Here is a 22,756-nt window from a genome sequence, read left to right on the forward strand (position 1 = left end):
GAAAGCTCTAAAAGTGGAAGAAAAAGTGTTTGCATTGCCAGGAGACCAAAAGCAAGAAAATATCCAGCGCTGCCCCTACTGTATTTTGAAGTTGCAACACCTTTTCACAGCTAAGCTGTTCTAGCTCGGCATAACAATTGTGACTGTGCCCGCAAACGATTGTCACCTCGAATGGGTACGTGCTGTAAAATTTGAGCCCATCCCACTACTCACCACTGCAGGGAGCCTGTAATAACCCTGAGAACGAGTACAGAGAGACATCCTTGCAGAAAGAAACATCATAAGGCAGGATTCGAACCCGAGCGTCTCAACCACTTGGCTATCCAGGCTAGCAGAGCACAGCATAGCCTTGTATAGTAACACTAGTGTAGCAGGGGAATCGAAAAGGGAAGCGAGCACGGGGAAGAGAGCATAATGAATGAGAGAGCAATAGGGAAAATGAAGTGCAGAAAGAGAGACTGAAAGAATGCTGAAGAAAGAAGTGGGGAAAGAGCACCATGGAAACATGGAAAGAGCACCATCACGTTGTCTTGTGAACTGATACCACATCACCTGGTCATGTCATCCATGCGCATTAGCTAAGCCATGCCCACCAATGGAGACATTGTGCGCAACCTCTGCTCTATGGTGCATTGCCTGGTTGCACCTGATCGTGTCCAGAGGGCCACGGGGAAGTGTTGAGAAAGTGTGTACATCCAAAGAGGAAGCCACCATTTCGATGCTAGACATGTTGGTCGACAGGGAGTACGAGCAGGGACAAGCCCATGCTTCACTGTGCGAAGCTGTGTGGCAGATAGTGCCAACGGCTCAATTTTTCTTGACTGCTTTCGTCAATATAAACAAAACTAAGGTTCTCACGTTGAAGACAAATTGATAAAACATTGCACATTAGTGAGTATATCGAGAACAAACACTTTATGCCAGGAACATGAAAAGCCATAGAAGTTTGATGTGCTTTTCGTATATACAGTGCGGCACAAAAGATGATGCCACCAGCGATGTTGCTGTTGTACACTGCTGATTCGGCATAGCATAAACCGCCTTTTCTGAGCAAGGTAAATATGCACGCCGGTATTTGCATAATCATGAGAAGGCCCCTTGTAGAAGCTCTTGATGTTAGATGACAACATGCTGGCTTCTTGGCCATGTGTGCAGCGACTCCCATCAATTGCAAAAATACATATCAAGAACCGCTGTTGGTGAAAAGCTGCCCTTTCTACACAGAAAACAAACCCAAAAATAAGTTCTTTGGAAGTAAACTAATGTACTTTGAGCAAAAAAGACAATACGTGTTAGATACTAAGAGATATTTTATTAAACTGCAACAAAATTGATCACATTTAAGGAATATTCAAGCAGAACGCTTTGTGCATAGATATTTGCTACTACATTATGGGGTCCTATAATAGCGAATTTGTGAATGTATTGAAGTATCTCAAGATACAATTGGCGAGTATAGTATCGGGTATAATCATTGTGGTATTATTCTGTATCTGCAATAGTTCTTGCATGAGCATCTTGTATTGTACCACAATACGAGATACCCTGCTGACACTAAAGACATTTCCAACTACGAGCCTACTTTACCGGCAAGTAAAAAAAAAAGGGGGTACTTAGAGAATCTTGAAGGGCCCCAGGCAAGAATTGGCCTGACCTGCTCAAAAAATCTGAATTTTCATTCACTGTGGCATTTATTATGATAACTTGCTGTCAAGTTGGTTCTGTCAAGCAAGACGACAGTGCTCCAGGTAAATAACTAAGCAGGCTAAAAAAAATCACTTGTCTACTCATGTCCAAACCTTCTTGTAGATGCACTGTAACCTTTTATAAAATGGTTTTATCTGTAGTAAATCTCTCTGAACCCACTACCGTCGCTCAGTAGTTACACTGCTAAACTGCTGACCAGAAACATGCAGGTTCGATCACAAACGTGGTGGTCACATTTTGATGGTGGCAAAATGCTAGAGTTTGGTGTAATTTTTAAGCTCAGTGCGTATTAAAGAATCTCAGATGGTCGAAGGTAAAAAAACCTAGCTGAGGTTTTCTTATTTTAAGCATATGCACTCACACCAGGCGAAAGTGCACAAGTCGTCTGCTCTGCTGTGGCAGCCCCTGCATTTTGTGCCACTGTTTTAAAATGATTCTTGTTATTGCAACTAAGCTCAATGGTATGATCTTTCGAGTGAGCTGAAAGTTTTTTTGCTCTTTGCGAATTTTGGCGGCACTCGTCAAGAGGTGCAAGTTTTATTTTTGCGGTTACTTTGTGGTTAAACACATTTTCCAGCTAGTACCAAATGTATGCACAGGATTTTCATATGTGAGCAGTGAAATGCCTTATAAGTGCACTAGAAAGCCTTCAGAGCTATTTGGTCTTTTTCACAACTCTAGTAAAGTGAAAAAAATGCAAATTTTTTTTTTAAATTTATGTCGCGGTCTTTAGAAAGCGTGAAAAATCTGACGCTGACTGTGCTGTGCAATGAACGTTTAAAACGCAGGGAACTGCAGAAGGATGTGCCAAGTGCCAAGCTCCTTCCTTGCCAAAGCATGCCAGCTTTGGCTACCATAATTCGTGTCATTGGAGCCAAACACCTCGAGCAACAAGACCCTTTTGGTTGTGAGTATCGTATCGCCTACTGATGATTTGTTTCTAAGAACATGTGTATTTACTCACGTAATGAACCCAGTTTTTTTTTTTTTTCCAGAAAAGTTCGCACAAATTTAGGAGGACGTTTCATTATGCAAAAAGTCACGAGAGTTACAACAGTGAAAATTTCGCTTGACAGCTTTGCTTGTTTGGGCTGTGAAATGCGCGTCAAATCTTTTTTGTAGCCTGAAGCTCTCTTTGTTTCCTCCCGCAACGAAAGCACACGGATCAGCGCCGAAGTGTTGTCCAGCCGCTTGGTTTCAGTGCTCCAGCGCATGCTGTTTGTAACCAGCCATGTAGCTAGCGTACCAACCGAATGGGCCCTGCGCAGCACGTGTCCCAACAAAGTTCATAACGACAAACCCGACAACAAAACAGTCATAGTTACGCCGCAAGGGCGAAGCAATGAATGCGATAGCAATAACTTAGAATGTAATGCTGAGAATGGCTAGCAGATCAAAACGTGCAGCGTGCTGTTCACGCACACATGATGCACGAAAACAACACACACAGGACGAGAGCGAACTAACAATGTTAACCGCATGACACGTAACGTGCTGTTAAAAAAGAACAATGCACTAATTGTAATCACAGGTACAGATTGCAAAGAAGTGTCTCAGTTATTACTTTGCTGTGTTTGAAAAGCATGCTCTTTTCACAAACGAGGCTTCTTCAGCGGGCTAAGTGATCATTGTGTGCCCGGCAACTAACGCAGTCGCTCCAGTCAAAGCCGAAGGCGCGCAATTCTTCCCACCAAAGGATAAGTGCACGCGCACAAGTACATACAATTTTTTTAACCACAAGCTACAAATTTTCATCTCCTGATTTTCCCCATTGCCACCAACAAGGGAATAAATACAGTGTGGCAGGAAATATTGTCTAAAGTGCCCATCACAAAGCCATTTCATTCTTTTTGCCAAAATGCAGCACAAATTGTGTCACTCTCACAAAATCTTCTGATAGGACGCAGTGGCTAGGCGAAGGAGCGTTTCGAATCTGCTGCAGGGTCCAGGATACATAGCGTGGTATAGCGACAGAACGGGCACAGTTGGCTGTCCACAATATGTGTGTCTTGGCTTCTAAGCGAAAGCTGGTGCAGTTTCTTTTTTTTTAAGCGTGGTACGGTTGCAAAGAGCGATATCGTATACCGGCTAGTTGGGTACAGCACTTTGCCTACTCGGCACAAGCCATGATTGCCAATCTGCTTGCTGTAGAATATGCCCACTTCACTTCAGAAACTTCAGACAATGCATAGATATGGCGAGCAGCCTGTTAGGTTAACGCGGCAATGACGAGCTTTCTGCAAGCGATGTGCATTCCGCGATGCTGTACGAGTTTCGTCAGTGGACTGAGGCGTGTTTGGGCTGGCGCTTTATAAAAGCGTACAGTATGATTACAACAATGCTACTCCTGTTGTAGTACTGTGCTCGTGTTATTGTCAATACACCAAGGTATCTCGGGGTGCGAAACTGGCAATGCTAAACTCAGTGGCAGTAGTGGGCTTCTTGTGTTTCTGCAAAGCAATGCACACTTGAACACAGTACTGCACAATGAGCCGAGCGCATTAAAGTAGGCACCTGTCAAAAGCGTGCAGTAAGTTTTAAGTGGCTATATTTACCACATGCTGAAGTTTTAAGTGGCTATATTTACCACATGCTTACTGTCATAAGCCTTTTGTCGGCGGTAAGTCATACCGGCATGTTTTTCGGTGGTTGAAACCTCACCTACCTTTTTTCCTATAAATATTAGTTGAAGCATTGCCATAATCACATGGAACTCCGAGTACAGTAGAATCTCGATGATTCGAATCTCGCGGGGTCACATGAAATATTCGTAATAGTCAAAATTCGTATCTTCGGAACACGTGCAAATCTCATGCGAACACAGGCAAACTCATTTTGGCACTCAAAAGAAATTCATTTTCTGGAGAAAAAATTTCTGATGTGTTTCTGCTTTTTTTTTTTTTTTGACAAGTCACTCAGCAGACTTTTCTGGAATCCATACAAATGCATGCACGTGTCGTCACTGATTTCTCCAGCAGCCATAGTACACCTCAGGACGTCGAGCTCGTGCAGAGTTTCAGCAGCCAGTGGTGGTCCTCCGCCGTCGTACTCGTCTATTTCTCCGCCATTGTCGCTGGAATCGGCAACTTCACACGTGGCCTCGTTGACGTTATCTTCCACCCTGCGCGCAGCACAAGTGGCAAGATTGTCATCTGCCAAGCACCCAGCATCAAGGCATTTTCAACCCTCGATGGGCTCCTCTGACTCAGAAAGGACCTCTGGCACCTCTTCGGGAATCCTAAAGATGCCCCATTTACCAAAGAAGTTCGCAATGTTCGTCAGCATTACTCTATCCCAAGCCATTGAGATAAAATGGATGGCGTCCAAAAGACTTATTCGCAGGCCACCTTCGTCTTTTTTGTCAATTTTGGCAAGGAGGCAGCGCACAAGAACGCTCTTAAAATGGTGCTTGACGTTTTTTATAATCCCAGCGTCAAGGGGTTGCAAGTGCGTCGTCGTGTTTGCGGGCAAAAAAACCAGCTTGACGCTTTGAAGAGCCACTTGCTTCGGGTGGGCAGTGCACTTGTCAAAAATCAGAACAATCTTTTGATTCTTGAAGGCCATTCTTCTCTCAAGGAGAGACAGAAATTCTTCGAACAGGGCCGCCATCATCCACACTTTTTTGTTTGCATGCTAGACTCATGGCAAATGGATCTCGCACTTGAAACACCAAGGCTTCTAAAATTTTTCAACTATGGTAAAGTTTTCCCGACCCGTCGGCGTTACAGCAGAGAAGAACCGTTATTCTTTCCTTGCTTCTCTTGCTTCCTTGGCATGCTTCATCTTTTAAGCAAAGGCTCTTCTCGGGTTGAAGATTAAAAAACAGGCCTGCCTCATCTGCATTAAAAACATCATGAGGCTCATACACCGGGATAAGAGACTCCAGCTTCGCGAGCCAGTCGCTACCAACGGTCTCGTCAGCCTTCGTGGCTTCCCCACAGACGCTTTTGTACACGAGACCGTGTCTCTTCTTGAAGTAGTGCAGCCACCCACATGAGGCCTGGAATCTGTCGATGTGCAGAGCAAGTGCGATCTCGTCGGCTTTCTCATGCAAAACTTTGTCAATGTTCACACCGGCTGCAGTAACCTTCTTGAACCAGATCAATAAAGCTTCAAGTTTCACATGTTGGGCTGTCTTTGCTTGCTTTGTGTTGACACTGAACGAAAACCATTTTTCATTATTGTGTCCCGCTGTCCAACAATTGTGCTCAATGTTGACGCAGCGAGGCCTAACTCCTTAGCCAACTCCGTGAGTTTTCTTTTGGGATCCTCATCGACCTTTCGAAGAATGTCCAGTCTTTCTTTAAAGGAGAGAGCCTTCCGCTTGCGAGACATGGCTTGCTGAGACTCCACAAGAAGGCACAACAAAGCAAATACGTGTGCTCGACTGGGCAAGAGAGTGTTGACGGCCTCTGCACTACAGTAACCACGTGTCCGCACCAGAAAACACCCACTACCAAGCAAAACAAAGATTGGATTGGATTGAATTTGTGTCTCCACCATGGCCAGCGCCATCTGGAGCCTTCAAGTGAAAGCAAAAGGCACACTGGTGCACTCCGGCGTCCGATATCGCGCAGAACTTGGAGTCTGTCGCCCGCTGCTCGCTGGCGGCGCAGCACGCATTTCAGCACGTGCGTGCATGCTGCTTGCTTCCGCGACCGTCGGTGGGGTGGCATTTACTCGTATCAAATGACTCGGGTAAAAAATCATTTCGTAACAACAGTACTCTAGCAGATTGTAAATTAATGGGCCTCGGCCGGGATCTCGGAAAAATTCGTATCAGCCGTGAACGTATCATCGAGGTTATACTGTACTTGAAAAGACCGATTTTCGCACTTATCAAAATAACTGAAAACCGTTTGCGGCACATTGTGGCGTCTGCAAGTTCAGCGGTACAGTAATCTTTTATGGCACTGAATGTTATTGTGGTATGCAGTTGGTACACACTAACCCGTAGACATATGACAACTACTACAGCTCAAGCAGTCCACAAGTGCGTTAGTCTCTATGAGACTTAGTCCGGGATTTGTCACAACTACGCTTTAACCATTAGTACGTTTAAAGCTGGTGTACATGCTAATGAGGTTTCACTGCGGTTAAACCTCATTATAAGAGGCATGCTCCGTACAGCCATTCTTGTCTTTTAAATGAAATGTCTCTTATAAGCAGGGTACATCATGTGCATTTTCTTATCCACCATTATTTTACAGTTGGCACTCTGAGGCCTCTTATATTCATTTGTCTGTTACATCAGTGTCTCCTATAAAGAGGTTGCACTGTATCTGCATGCAGATCAGAAAAGGACTACCTCTTTGTTGATCAAAGCTTCTGTTAGAAGTAGTAGTTAGAATCATGTATTTGCATGATAGTAAGTAGACTCACATTGACCCATCAGTAATGCACATCAGTAAACAAAAACCTGTGAGGATGTCTGTCACAAAAAATTATTTTAACTCAACGCTGGACTGAATACGAGTGCTCATTCATCATTGTCAAACCAGCCCTCTTCATGAATCCAGGAAATGCTGGCCTTGATGTGTAGGATTCAGCAGTAAAACAGTGTAAGCTATTTTTAACCTAAATTCAGGAAATTACCATGGCACGGTAAGAATTAAAGTATTTTGAAGTTGCACTTGAGCATTGAAGACACCATAGTGGAGAGCTTCAAATTAACTTTAACCTTCAGAGGCTTGTAAGCGTGCGCACATTGTGGCCCATGCATCGTGTCACGTTGTGTGCAGTGGCAGACCCATACTGTGTGTTGCTGTGTGAGGGCCAGTCAGTGCGTTCGTCTGTTTGCCGGGGCACACTGGACCCAACGTGGAATATCAGTGTCCTCTTCTACCGCAAGGATGCCTCGACACCTATTAAGATTCAGGTCAGTGCATGCAGCGAAGTGTGAACAGACCATCAGCAACTTTAATGTTTGTGTTCACCATTGTGGTTTACCCAAGTCGACTGGATCGCTTCATCTAGCACAGTCATATACTCGTGCACAATAGAATCACGGCAAGCGAAAATTGCTCAACGGAACGTGTGGGTAGAAAAATGTGTGTTAAAATTTAATAATTCTTTTTCTCTACTTTCATACTGTGCTGTGCTCTCTCTCTCTCGCACTTTGGAGCTGCCTGCACATGCTGTCTGACATGGAACAGCAGATAGCATGCTTTTGCCAATAGCTGACAATAATAAGAACTGGTGGTTGGATCCAACGCACTTCTCACCACAGAGTGCTTAGCCCATGCTCCACTGGTGAATCCAAGGGGTTGGAACACGTCCCCCTAAGAAGAAACAATTTATGAATTTTTTCGTGAACTTCTGCACATACAAACACATGGCGTAAACGTATGTAAGTCAAATATTTAAGCAAGCGCAGTGCAAACGAAGATGAGGACAAGGAAGGGCAATGCTCACACAGCGCTGACTTACGTCAACAAAAGGGAAGGATGAACATTTATGCATATGCCACTGGAATGCACGACATTCAGGGCAAATGGCAGTGATTCACTAAATTTTATAATAGTAAATTAAAACACCACTATGCTCAGTGGAGTGTCATTCATGGCCAGTTTAGTAGCTTAGAAGTGTGGCAGTTTGGGCTAGTTGGTATGACATGACGATAGTTATACTACGAGAACAAAACGACGGCAAAGCGCTCGTGTCCTTCTTATCTCTTTGTCGTCCTTCTGTTCTCGCGCTATAACTATACTCTGTTCAGTATGCGTGTGCGAATATTCGAATGGTTCAAATAATCGAACGAACTTTAGAGTATTTGAATTTGCTTCGATTTGAATTTTGAATTATTGAAAATTTTGAGGCATTCGCAATGAACGAATAAATGTATAATAATCGGCATGTAACCACCTGTAAAAGTGGTCTCACGTCACAATAAGGATGCTTACCCGTGAAAACACTTCCACAGAAGAATTCTGCCCTGCCAGGAAGCCTTTTTCAAATATAAAGGGGCTTCTGCAACACTTTTCGAGCATGGTCAGACAACGCTGCCATCCCTCCCTCCTGATCTTCCAGCGCTTCCGTCGGGACGAGATGAAAGATTGCAACTGCAGCGTGCAACAAATTTTTGCAACTCTGCTTGTACTGGACAGATTCTAAAAATGTTTCTGGTGGTGAACTCGTGAGGCAATAAGCTTTCTTAGTGAATCCATTTTATGGCTACTTGAAAAGGTGTTGCAGGGCCTCTTTAAATGAACATATTACCTTAAATTGATTCCTCATTTTATTAAGCTTAAATGTTTGTCATGACAGCTTATATGCTCTATGTATAATAAATTTTAAAATGTTATGTAATTCACAGTTCATCACTTGCATCCTACCGAAAGTCAAATCCTCTTACTACTAAAAATTCAGGGATTCCACTTCTGTGCCAACTGCGCCAAAGTGCACCAAACGAGATTTGCTGCGCAAACTTGATAAAATTGACGGAAATTGCACCAAACTGCGCCAAACCGTTCATCTCAAGGTTCCGCAACCTGTGGCCTGCATGCCGCATGCGGCTCGATGGGCAGTTTTATGGGGCTCTTGGCACGACATGAGAAATCATAAAATCGCTAGACACTGTGATTGCGGCAGTATTTATATAAAATACTGTAATTAATGTTTTAATTACCGGAGACAGCGGTCGAGTCTAATGAGAGAATTCTTTGCCTTCCTGGGAACAGGCCTATAACACCTATATACTAGGTGTTAAGACGCCGACAACTGCGTCTTCGCTGCTACCCTCTGCGCCGCAGCGTGGCCAGCAGGTGACGAGAAAGAAGGAGCGTTCCCACGTGGAGAGAAGTAGATCCGAGTTTGACAAATAACCAACACTCCGTGGCAGCCTTTTTTTTTTTTTGCTCTCTTCCCGCGCGGCGTTCACAGGAGAATGTTCTGTAGGTTTGAGGGACAGGAAATGGGGAGGCGTGGCACCGACGCGTCGCACATCGGCATTTGAGAGAGAGCCAACACTCCGCAGAATTTAAACCCGCAAAAGCGCTGCGCTGGGCTCTCAACCGGGTGGCAGAAATCGGGCGCCTTTCTTTCTCTTCTAACCACCACTACTACGACCACCACCATCATTCTGTGCCAGCTTTTTTTTTTTCCTCTCTCTTTGCACGTGGCATTGAAAGGAGAAGGCTCTCTGTCTGGCAGGGACGGAAAAGGAAGAAGCATGGCACAGATGCGTCCCAGATCGGCATTTGCATACCTGCCAACTCTTCTGATTTTTCCGTAAAATGTACAATTCTGATCGCACGTACGATTTTACGAATTTTGTCTGAAATTTACAAAAAGTATTTCATTACTGATAAAAACAAAATTCGTAAAATAGCGCGGTCTCTGCAATTGGCTATGGCGCATTGCTGTAGCTGGTTGCGGAGGCCACAAAAGGGCATTGTGCTATATTGTGCTACCAGGAGAGAACTATATGCATTGGTGTTGGCATCACATTCTTGCGAAGTCTCCCGCATTGTCCGGGAGACTCCCGGATCGTGATTGTTTCTTTCGTGTGTAGGGTTGCCATGAAAATCTGCCGAAAATCTAAATGTGTGTGCGAGACTTGGCCGCATTGACAAAAATGCAGGCTAGTCGATTCCAGGCTTTTTTGCGAGCCCACCGCATTATAAACGAATTTGAGAGGCGTTCATCCCAACTTGTAGTAGTCTCATTGATGCGAACTGCGACAGACATAAATTCGTGAAATTCGCCAGCCAAATGCATGTGTCCATTGGGCCAAAATTCGAATGTTCCAAACACTTTTTCTAATCGCGGCGTGTGATATGAATTCTAGTACCGAAACCATTGAACGAAGGCCTATCAAGAACAGCGTGCTCGACGCTTCGGAAATAAGCGTGCGACAAACACGCGCACTGTGTGTTTGTTGTTGCCACAACCGCTGTGGGTGAAACTGCGGTCGTTCGACACGATAATGTATGGCGACGACGTTACTGACAGAACTCCTAAAGTGTGCGTGCGGCCAACATTTGACCGGTCAAAGCAACGCTGCTTTCTGCAAACTCTGTGGAGAAAACCACGGCAGGTGTCACCATAAATAGCATAAAACGACTTAGTTTTGAAGGCACGTGGATCGAAAATAAAACTGCAGTTTGTCGCAGACCGTCGGGCACAAAACTGTAGTCGCAGCGATGCGATAGCGATCTGTGAGCTCCGGGGGCACGGGACTGACGCAGGGATAAGATGAAAGGCGGTAAAGACATAAAAAGGCTTGAAGCGTTTTGCCATTCCTGTCCAAAGAATGTAGTAGCGAGCAAAGCCAGAGCTTTAACCCGTGCTTTCGCGGCAGCCAGCTGCGCCGTCCCGCCTCTTCACGTTTGTCCGTGGAAGGTATACGCGAGTTGTTTTGGCGGAAATATATTTTGCTAGTTGTTTTGATGACGCGAAATTTTGGCCGCGAACATTTGCGCTTCCTCTTTACACTCTCACCTTAGTCTAAAACCCTACCCTCGTGTGTTGGGCCACTCCAAGCCATTGTGAACCGCAGCGCCTGTGTTTGCGCTTGCGTTTGGGACCCCCCCCCCCCCCCATTTGTTTTTCGCTGTTGTTTTTTTTGTGTGTGTCGAAAATGGGGGAAAATAATTCAATGCATCAATTTGACTTATGGCGGCAAAACATGATTATTTTTGTCGCTAAAGGCAAATCTATCACAGCTACAAATTTAAAAAAGAAGTCTGTAACCCTGCTCCCCTCTCGGGGGCTTTACAAATTTCTCTGTTGCCAGGTTCGCCGGTATGCATTTATTTGAGAGAGAGCAAACATTCTGCCCCAGCCTTTCCTTTTCTTCTTTTCCTTCTTGGCGTGCAGTGTTGACGTGCCGGAGGTGCCGTTGTAGGATCGGGCGTGGTGCTGAGCATTTTCGAAGCGCAGTATGTTCGAACTAACCGTCAAAGTGCTTGCGCATTCGAATTACAGGGGGTTTTCGTCCATTGGTATACACATAGCTTTCATGGGACCACAGCATCAGTTTTAATTAAATGGAAGTTCGAATAAAGCGTGTTTGAATGAATTAATGAGATTCAACATTAGTAAATTACGTGACCATAACTTCAAACCACCATGTTTGCCACAAGAACTCTCTCTGTAAGCAAAAAAACGTGCAAAAAAAAATTTAGGTGGCTTAATATAGTTGCATTAATACATCGATTGCCGGGACTTTATGAATTTTGATGTTTTTTAGTAGGTTGTACATAGCTCCTAAGTACTAAAAACAAAGTAAACTGACTTTTGAGATGGCTCTAGACTTAACATACTAAGTCTCAGGAAATTACTCTAGGGGAATGTCGCTAAAGTAAAAAAATACACATTGAAATTCGTGGTATCACATGCAGAGATTTCAGTGCGAATTTCAGAAATAACTTATAAATAAATGTATAACCCATATTTTCACCCCAAATAATAAACCAGAAATGTTGAAAAGAGCAGCAACAAAGTTCTCGAAGCCTTTTTCAATCTAAAAAGATTCTTTGCTCTAGGTCAGCATTCTTTAATATTAAAGTGTTTGAGGTACTTTCTTTTCCGAAGTGCTCCATTATGAATATATACCTATGCCAAACTGCTCTTATTAGTAAGATTACCTGCTCCAAAACTAAAATTTTACGGCTATAAAATGGTTCTAATAGCAAGATTACCCGCTCCAAAATGCTCCAAAATTAAAATTTACTGCTCCGAATTCGCAGTCCTCTGTGAGATAACTGAAAATTGTTTTGACTTCCTATGCAAAAGGCATTTGTATAGAAGCTCTAGTTCAATTTAAAAAATATTGAGCAGGTTACTTAGGTTATGATAAATATGCCCATTTTTTTCTATATGTCATATATACTATTCGAATTTGATTCGAAATTATTCGGCCAAAATCAACATTCGCTTCGAATTTGCTTCCAACCAAAAATTCACTATTCCCACAAGCCTACTATTGAGACATTTTTAACGAGGTGAAAGTGCTACTTTTGAAGGAGTACTGACGCAGGTGCTGTAGAATTTTCCGATGAAGTCTGCCTCGATGTTTTCACATGTCAACTTGCTTTTTTCACAGAGGGCAACCACAGTCGGGGTAATGGATGCCCGAGTGGCCTTGGACCATGTCTTACACATGGTTATGGTGCTCGCTGGGACTTTCGTTTAAAGGGTTACTGACAAATTTTGGCCTCCCGTTTTTTTGCTGCAATCTGTTGCTGGGGGCCTGTTAGTTATAACGTGGCACATCATTTGCTGTAGTGCACAAGTGACAATTAAATACAGGCTCCTCATTACCGACCAGTTTCAGTTTGAGAGAGCTGCAAGAACGACAATCCGCCAGATTCAACTATCATCGCCCAGCGAGTGCAATGCTCGACCACGTCGGCATACAGAACCGTGACTCATTTCAGGTGCACATCAAGAACTCCTTTCGTACACAAAACAAAATAGCAGCGTCATTAAACACAAAACTTCTAATGCATGCACCACAACCATGGACACAAGAGCAGCCCCATACTGCTAGAACAAACATGGCAAAAAAAAAAATGGCAGCTATGACGTCGTCATAGTAACATGTTTTATTGACTGCACTGTGGTCATGTGAGGTAAGGGAGTCATGTAACCATAGAGTCACTTTTGATGATGTCAACACCTTCACAATTTAAGCTTCAGAATAAATTTAAGATACCTTCCAAGCTATATTTGCTGTTAATATTTTGCGAATGATGTATGCATGTTCACGGGAATCAATCCCTCGGGCTATTTCGGCCGTGAAATTTTATGTCAGTACCCCTTCAGGCGCCTACCAGTCTGTTCCGCATATTCTATTCCACACGACTGAGGAATCACGTATGCTACGCGAGTGGTACTGGGCAAAAACTTCTTTCTGTGTGTTGTGTTCCAAGCACCCCTGTGTCACGAGCGAGCCTTTGAACCCGCGAAGGACCGGTTGCTGAAACTGCTTCCAGATGTTGACTCCTCCCCTTCCCCCGCTCGGCGGAAACGAGCCACCGTCGTTTCCCCCGGCAGTTCGGCCGCCGCCTCCATCCGAATAGGAATAAACTTGTTTTTAACCGTTCGAGGCTGTCTGAGCTTTTTGGACTACCGCGACCAACGCGTACGTCTATGGGCCGACGACAACACCGGACATAACAGTGGCGACGAGGAAGTGGATTTGGACCAACGCTACGCAACGATATTGACAAGCTACAAGCTATGGCTACGCACGGGCTCCCAAATCGGCTACCCGAATTCAACGGCTCATCATGGTCATCGTGGTTTGGACGCCTGCAATTTTACTTCGAGGCTAACAACATCACTGATGCAGCAATGAAGAGGGCCAACCTGTTAACGCTGTGTGGGGAGCAGACATACGACACAGTCTGTGCCCTGATTCAGCCACGAACTCCAACAGCCGTTGACTACGACGACATCGTAGCAGCGCTACAAGAGCACTATGACCCAAGGCCATCGGAGGTCTACTGTCGAGCCCGCTTCCAACGGCGAGACCAACTGGAAGGCGAAAAAGTGGCCGAATACGTAGCGGCTCTCAAAAAGCTCGCTGCTGACTGCAATTTCGGGACGTTGACCGCAACAGCTGCAGCTACTGCGCAGGAGGGAGGATCGACTGCCACACCTGCTAACACCACTATGCTCCCCTTGGACGTTATGTTGCGTGACCGTTTTGTGTGCGGACTGCGTGACGTAGGCCTACAACAACGCCTGTTCGCGGAGACGGGTCTCACCTTCTCCAAAGCCACGCAGGAGGGAGGATCGACTGCCACACCTGGTAACACCACTATGCTCCCCTTGCTAGTCGTCCACGGTTCTGGATCAAGCCTTATAGGACGAAATCGGTTCGACCCCCTTGGAGTGGTCATTGGCGGAGTTCACCACACACTCAGTTATCCGTCAGTGGAGCAGCTTCAAGATAAGTACAAAGCGGTTTTCTCCGAAGAAATACCAGGGAACAACGGACCTCCAGTCACACTGGAGCTGCGGGAAGATGCGACGCCGAAATTTTTGAAAGCTAGGTCGGTGCCTTTCGCCCTACGAACGTCAGTCGAGAACGAGCTTGACCGACTGCAGGAACAAGGGATCATCGAACCGACGCAACATTCGGAATGGGCGACACCACTCGTTGTCGTTCGAAAGAAGAACGGTACCCTACGCCTCTGCGGAGACTACCGGAGCACTGTCAACCTGGCGACAAAAGCATCTTCCTACCCACTGCCGACACCGGAAGAGGTTTTTAGCACGCTTCGTGGTGGAAAAATCTTCAGCCCCTTGGACTTGACACAAGCCTATCAGCAGCTGAAGGTGAGCGAATCAACGTCTGAACTGCTCACAATAAACACTATTAAGGGTCTTTACAAAGTTAAAAGGCTACCATTCGGAATATCTGCAGCGCCAGCAATCTAAGGAAAGAGGAGATCTTGTGTTCCAAGCACCCCTGTGTCTAGAGCGAGCCTTTGAACCCGCGAAGGACCGGTTGCTGAAACTGCTTCCAGATGTTGACTCCTCCCCTTCCCCCGCTCGGCGGAAACGAGCCACCGTCGTTTCCCCCGGCAGTTCGGCCGCGGCCTACATCCGAATAGGAATAAACTTGTTTTTAACCGTTCGAGGCTGTCTGAGCTTTTTGGACTACCGCGACCAACGCGTACGTCTATGGGCCGACGACAACACCGGACATAACACTGTGTTTCACAGAACAGCCATTATGGCTGCCACTTAAAGCAAACTTGCAAAGCTTTGACAACTTCAGTGGTATGGAAAACGTTACTGTAATCACAAAACGTTGCCCTATTCTCTTGAAGAGTTTGTGGGACAGATCATGCATGTATAGAAGTACAGTGAGAAATCGCTGATTCGAACTCAAAGAGGATGAAATTGTTCGAATTAAGTGGAATTCGAATTAGTGGGTGCGTGATAGAATGAACACACATCATGCCACACTGCACGCACAGAACCTATATGAGCCAGCGCTATACTCGTTATCACTGATTAGGTACTACTACATGTTTTGAGGCAGGTGATATTGTAAATTATGTTAATGAATTTCTAACAGCAAATATAACTAATTGATCTGTCAGTGATATGCCATAAACAAGCACCAGCAAAAAGGTTGTGCAGTTCATGCTTGGCTATAATCTATTCAAAAACTTTCTTTAAAGTCTGTTTCAGTTTAATGTGTAAAATGTGTATTATAAACCAATTAAAATATGCACTCGTGCCCCCACGCTGCTAAAAATGTGCTTTTTCAATCTCAAAGAGCGACATATTAAATGCCGCTTACTCCTCCAAAGCAAGGTTTATCGGCTCCAAGATTGAAATTTTGCTACTCCAAAAATTGCTCCCAATTCAGTCTCGGTCGTCTCACCCCTGTAGTATGCAAGTGATAACATGTAAAATATGTTACGTTTTAAAGTTTGCTATAGTACTTGGAGCATATCCCTTTTAATTGATTGATTGATTTGATTGATATGTGGGGTTTAACGTCCCAAAACCACCATATGATTATGAGAGACGCCGTAGTGGAGGGCTCCGGAAATTTCGACCACCCGGGGTTCTTTAACGTGCGCCCAAATCTGAGCACACGGGCCTACAACATTTCCGCCTCCATCGGAAACGCAGCCGCCGCAGCCGGGATTTGATCCCGCGACCTGCGGGTCAGCAGCCGAGTACCTTAGCCACTTAGACCACCGCGGCGGGGCAGCATATCTCTTTTAGTCCGGAATTCTTCGTAGGGTAGAAAAAAATGTTTTTTATGTTCATTTATATCTAAGAGTCTTTTGAAAAGCATGGAAAACACTTTCATGGACCTTGAGTACAATGGTGTTCACAGTCAAACCATGTCCAGTATACTGGACACTAGCATTACTTTGTTGCACTTATACACGTTCTGCTATCTTCCTTACTTTTGGTCCAGTCAAAAGGTTAATCGTCTGAAAAAACACGAAAACTGTTTGTCTGCGTCCAAGACGAAGAAAAAAATTTATCATGGTTGACAGTCGCACACGAAGTCATTAAAGTAAAAAACCAAGGTTGAAGCGCGCTTAGTGTCCACAAGCCAGCTTCTTCTGACGCCTCGTGCTCCATGCTCGTGGTGGAATTCCCAGGATGCTCCCTTTTCATTTTTGATGGCAAGGCTTCAAGTTTGTTGCCCGACGCCTACTCGTAGTTTTCTTTTTTCTTTTCTGTATGTTTGGCATGATATTGCTACCTGTAGGCTGCCACAAACCATAGTGCGAATGCGCGTGTGCGCCCGACGAGGAAGATGAGGCTCGCTGGCTGCTCGAGCTCGGAGCCAGACTGGCCAGTGCTGCAACCGCTCTTGCAAATATATTTTTCGAATATATTCGCAATACTTTGTCTCGTTACTCACGTAACATATTTGGTGGAGGTGGAACGATCCCCGTCCTCACCACGCAGCTCCGCAGTGGCCGCATCCTCCAGCTTTCCGCCATGGCTTCCAGTGACAACGCGTCCGCTTCATCATCTGCGGCTTCTCCGACAACCTTTGTCGCCGTCCAAACACCACGTGATCCCGGGACATTTTCTGCGCAACCTGGCCTCGACGTCGACAAATGGCTTCGCCTTTATGAACGGGTCAGTCAAACTCACCGTTGGGACCCTACCATGATGCTCGCTAATGTCCTCTTCTACTTGGACGGAACCCCGCGTGTCTGGTACGAGACAAATGAGTCCGAACTCACCAGCTGGGACACGTTCAAGGAGAAGCTACGTGACATCTTTGGGGACCCGACCGGTCGCCACGCAGCTGCACGACAGGAGCTGGCTACCCGTGTCCAGTCGCCAACTGAATCGTATGTGTCATACATCCAAGAAGTTCTCGCTCTTTGCCGAAAAGTGGACGAGGCGATGTCTGAGGCTGAAAAGGTTGGACACGTTTTGAAGGGGATCGCGGACGACGCCTTCAATTTGCTGGTGTACACTAACGTCTCGACCATCGACCGTGTAATTCAAGAATGCCGCCGTTTCGAAACAGCAAAAAGCCGTCGGGTGCGCCCTCCTTTTTCTCGGTTGCCAAACACGGCGGCTACGTCCACCTGCTCCGATTCTACCGTCACACCGCCCTTTGAGCAGAGTGTAACGCGTATCGTTCGACGGGAACTTGAAGCAGCAAGTCCAGCGCCGCTTCAGCCCACTTCTTTCGAACATACGATACCGACAACCCCCGCGATCTCCGTTATTCAGGCGGTCGTACGACAAGAATTCGCCAACCGCGGGTTCCCTGATGCTTGCCCCATCTCTTGCCCCTCCTCCAGACCAATTCCCACTCATGCACCTCGACGTGACCCATTTGTTGCTCCACGATCTCGCAACCCGGCGGAATGGCGAACTCCTGACGACAAACCGATCTGCTTCCGGTGCCACCGCGTTGGACATGTCTCCCGCTACTGCCGTGCCTCCTGGACGCCGCCACATAGGAGCCAGTTTTTCGCACCTTATAGCCCATATGAAGATCTTCGCCGGTATTCGTCCAGCCGTACCGCCCCTGCTTTCGACACGTCTAACAGCCGCCTTCCTGCTCGTTCTCCGTCCCCTCAACGCCGTCGTTCCCCGTCGCCCCAGCCACGCCGCCATCACTCGCCGCCTAACTTTTCATCGTACCCGACGGAAAACTAGACAGTGCAGCCCCTGGAGGTAGTGCTGCATCATCCCTGTCTGAACCAAACCCTCCATTGACGCTTCATACGAACAAAAATCTTGTCGATGTACACGTGGACGGTATTTCTCTGTCGGCACTAGTCGATACTGGCGCTCATGTGTCCATAATCAGCGTTCATCTTTGTCGCCGCTTAAGAAAAGTACTCACGCCCCCTGCTACCGAAGCTGTACGTGTGGCCGATGGCGGCACTGTTCCTGTCATTGGCATGTGTACGGCTCGCATACGCATCGCCGACCGTTACATCCCTGTTCTATTCACGGTGCTCCAGAACTGTCCTCATGACCTCATCTTAGGGATGGACTTCCTGTCGACCCATTCTGCTCTCATCGACTGTTCCGCTGGTACTCTTTGCTTAGACCTTCCTCTTCAGCCGGATATTCACCCTGAACCTCAACACGGCCTTTCTGCCACAGACTTCCTCCGCTTACCGCCTAAAGCCCTCACATTCACCGAATTTGCCACGACCTCACCCGTATTGGATGGGAATTACATCGTCACGCCGATTCCTGATGTCCTACTGGCACGTGACGTCACCGTCCCTCACTGCATCGTAACTGTAGCCTCCAACCGGACCCGTCTACCCGTCATAAATTTCGGCTTCACAAAGCAAGTCCTCCCTGAAGGCATCCTAATTGCCACGTTGCGGTCCTTAGCCGATGATCACGTCACCACTTTCGCAGCCGACGCATGCCCCAATTTTCCTTGTCGCCCACTCGATGCCACATGCCTCGACATGTCAATACGTCCCATGATCGACCCTGACCTTCCCCCAGCGCAATCAGCCGCTCTCGCACGCCTTCTAGCTTCCTACCGTGACATCTTCGACCTTGACGACCGCCCACTCGGCCAAACTTCTCTTGTAAAGCACCGCATCAACACCGGTGATGCTGCTCCCATTCACCGTCGACCGTATCGCGTGTCCGCGTCGGAGCGCCAGATTATTCAAGCTGAAGTGAATAAGATGTTAACTAAAGGCATTATTGAGCCCTCATCAAGCCCATGGGCGTCACCCGTCGTCCTGGTTAAAAAGAAGGACAACACATGGCGTTTTTGCATCGATTACCGGCATCTAAATCGAATCACCAAAAAGGACGTGTATCCTTTACCACGTATTGATGACGCCCTCGATTGTCTCCACGGCGCACGCTACTTTTCATCCATCGACCTTCGTTCTGGTTATTGGCAGATTGCCGTAGACGAGAAAGACCAAGAAAAGACCGCCTTCATCACTCCAGATGGCCTATACCAATTCAAGGTTATGCCCTTCGGTCTATGCAATGCCCCCGCCACGTTCGAACGTATGATGGACTCTCTGCTACACGGGTTCAAATGGTCAACATGCCTGTGTTACCTAGACGACGTCCTCGTATTTGCACCTACGTTTGAGACCCACCTTGAGCGTCTGTCGGCCATTCTCGACGTCTTCCGCAAAGCTGGCCTCCAGTTGAACTCCTCGAAGTGTCACTTCGGCCGCCGACAGATTACCGTGCTGGGCCACCTTGTCGATGCTTCTGGTGTGAGACCGGACCCTGAGAAAATTCGTGCCGTCACGAGTTTCCCAGTACCCCAATCCGCCAAAGATGTCCGGAGCTTTGTGGGACTTTGCTCCTACTTTAGGCGGTTCGTGAAAGATTTTGCGGCAATCGCCCAACCACTTACCGATCTCTTGAAGAAAGGCGTTCCATTTTCGTGGGGGTCCACTCAAGCTGCCGCCTTCTCTCACCTCATAACACTTTTGACGACGCCCCCTATCCTCGCCCACTTTGACCCATCTGCCCGAACTGAGGTCCGAACTGATGCCAGTGGTCACGGTATCGGAGCCGTTCTCGCCCAATGCCAACAGGGACACGACCGCGTTATCGCGTATGCTAGCCGCCTCCTTACACCTGCAGAGCGTAACTATTCGATCACGGAGCGAGAATGCCTTGCTCTTGTCTGGGCGGTCTCAAAATTCCGTCCATATTTATATGGCACTCACTTTTCCGTCGTCACCGACCACCACGCGCTCTGCTGGCTTTCATCCTTAAGAGATCCTACAGGTCGACTTGGTCGCTGGGCTCTGCGACTGCAAGAATACACCTTTTCTGTGATATACAAGTCTGGACGCCTGCACCAGGACGCCGATTGCCTTTCTCGCTATCCAGTTGACCCATCGGCCACCATACCTGACAACGACGCCTGCGTGTGCTCCGTTTCTCAACTGAACCACATAGCCGACGAGCAACGCCGTGATGCAGCCCTACGAGCTATCATTGAGCGCCTCGACTCCTCCCCATCGAACCGATCCTATCGCTCGTTCGTACTCCAGAATGGCACATTATACCGGCATAACTTCCATCCAGACGGCCCATCTCTGCTGCTTGCCATACCCAAACACCTCCGCTTGGCTGTACTCCACGAACTTCATGACGTTCCTACTGCCGGTCACCTGGGTGTGTCCCGCACATACGACCGGATTCGCCGTCGCTTCTATTGGCCAGGTCTGGCACGGTCCGTCAGAAGATACGTCGCGGCGTGTGAGGAATGTCAGCGCCGCAAAACACCATCGACGCTTCCGGCTGGGCGCCTTCAACCACTCGATATTTCTACGGAACCTTTCTTTCGCGTCGGCTTGGACTTACTCGGCCCTTTTCCTCTGTCTTCTGCTGGCAACAGGTGGATAGCTGTGGCCACAGACTACGCCACACGCTACGCAATCACACGCGCCCTTCCAACAAGTTGCGCCACTGACGTCGCCGATTTTCTTCTACACGACGTGATCTTGCAACATGGTGCTCCACGCCAGCTGCTCACGGACCGAGGCCGCACATTTCTATCGAAAGTCATAGCGGACATCCTACGCTCTTGTGCAACACGCCACAAGCTCACTACGTCGTACCATCCGCAAACAAATGGCCTCACAGAACGCCTGAACCGAACCCTAACTGACATGCTTGCAAAGTACGTTTCCTCAGATCACTCTGACTGGGACATCGCTTTACCATACGTGACATTTGCCTACAATTCTTCGCGCCACGACACGGCTGGTTACTCCCCTTTTTTCTTGCTGTTCGGCCGCGAACCCACATTACCCCTCGATACGACGATTCCGTTACCAGCAGCTCCAACTTCACAATATGCTCTGGACGCCATCAGCCGGGCCGCCCACGCACGCGAAACCGCTCGTGCTCGCCTTCTGACCTCCCAAGCAAACCAACGGCGTCGGTACGACCAACGACACCGCGATGTGCACTTTTCGCCCGGTTCGTTGGTTCTGCTGTGGTCTCCGACCAGGCACGTTGGCCTGTCTGACAAGCTGCTCTCTCGGTACACAGGGCCCTACAGAGTGCTTCGTGAGGTGACTCCCGTCACTTATGAAATCACTCCTGCTGCCTCGCCGTCTTCATCCACCCCTAGGGCCACCGACATCGTACACGTCGCACGCCTGAAGCAGTACCACTCGCCCAATGATCTTGACATCTAGATGCGCCGAGACGGCGCCTTTGCCGACGGGGGTTATGCTACCTGTAGGCTGCCACAAACCATAGTGCGAATGCGCGTGTGCGCCCGACGAGGAAGATGAGGCTCGCTGGCTGCTCGAGCTCGGAGCCAGACTGGCCAGTGCTGCAACCGCTCTTGCAAATATATTTTTCGAATATATTCGCAATACTTTGTCTCGTTACTCACGTAACATATTATCTAATTGCATCCTTGTGTCCAGTGTACTGGACACAAAACTATTTTCGCAATCCAAGCAAGCTCCTGATTAAAAAAGCTACCTTTTTGCATCATTGTTTTAAAAGGACATCAGTCAGCTTGCACGATTTAAATTATTTTAATTGCACGGTGAGAGCTCCTAGAATAGTTGTGCATTTTTAACCACACCGTGCGCACGCTTTTTTTCATGGATGACGCCAATATTCAAAGGTGCCCCTATAACAGAGTGGCGCTGAGAAAGAAAAAACATTTAAAATTATATCGCTTGCCTCCTATTGTAGCTGCAAATATGGTTTCGTCTTGGATTGTGGCTCAGCTTGCGTTTCTGCACCACCTTATTTGATTTCCGGTACACTGGTCGCTGGGACGGAAAGGGGTATAAGACGGCATAACAAAGTTTTAAACTTGAAAACTAAATCGGTATCTTCATTCTGATCACCGTTATATATTTACCCTTAAAGGTCCTTTTCAGGGTATTATATCAAGGCGGGGCAAAAGCATCAATAACAGAATACCATTATGATACAGATCATTATAGTACAGGTCATTATAATACAAAGATAAGCAAATGAGGGGACAAAAAAATAAAGATGTGAAAAACTGCAGCATATACATGATAGAATTTGAAAAGCAAAATAGTCGAATCTCATTATTTCGAACACACTTAATTTGAACTTCCGGTTCATTCAA

At 46.9% G+C, this 22,756-nt stretch overlaps 1 protein-coding gene across 4 annotated transcripts in view; it reads left to right on the top strand.

Annotated features, from left to right (window-relative positions):
* LOC119178704 (calpain-5) overlaps nucleotides 1-22,756 on the top strand; it is a 100,575-nt gene that overhangs the window by 76,316 nt on the left and 1,503 nt on the right. For 3 of the 4 annotated variants that reach the window (XM_037429933.2, XM_037429934.2, XM_075878507.1), the window contains 2 exons: nucleotides 2,496-2,614; nucleotides 7,449-7,585. In XM_037429933.2, coding sequence (XP_037285830.2) covers nucleotides 2,496-2,614; nucleotides 7,449-7,585 — 256 coding nt within the window. The remainder of the gene's footprint in view (nucleotides 1-2,495; nucleotides 2,615-7,448; nucleotides 7,586-22,756) is intronic. The other variant, XM_037429935.2, reaches the window with a different exon arrangement.

Source organism: Rhipicephalus microplus, chromosome 1 (genome assembly GCF_043290135.1).
Source record: "Rhipicephalus microplus isolate Deutch F79 chromosome 1, USDA_Rmic, whole genome shotgun sequence".
Taxonomy (NCBI): Eukaryota; Metazoa; Arthropoda; class Arachnida; order Ixodida; family Ixodidae; genus Rhipicephalus; species Rhipicephalus microplus.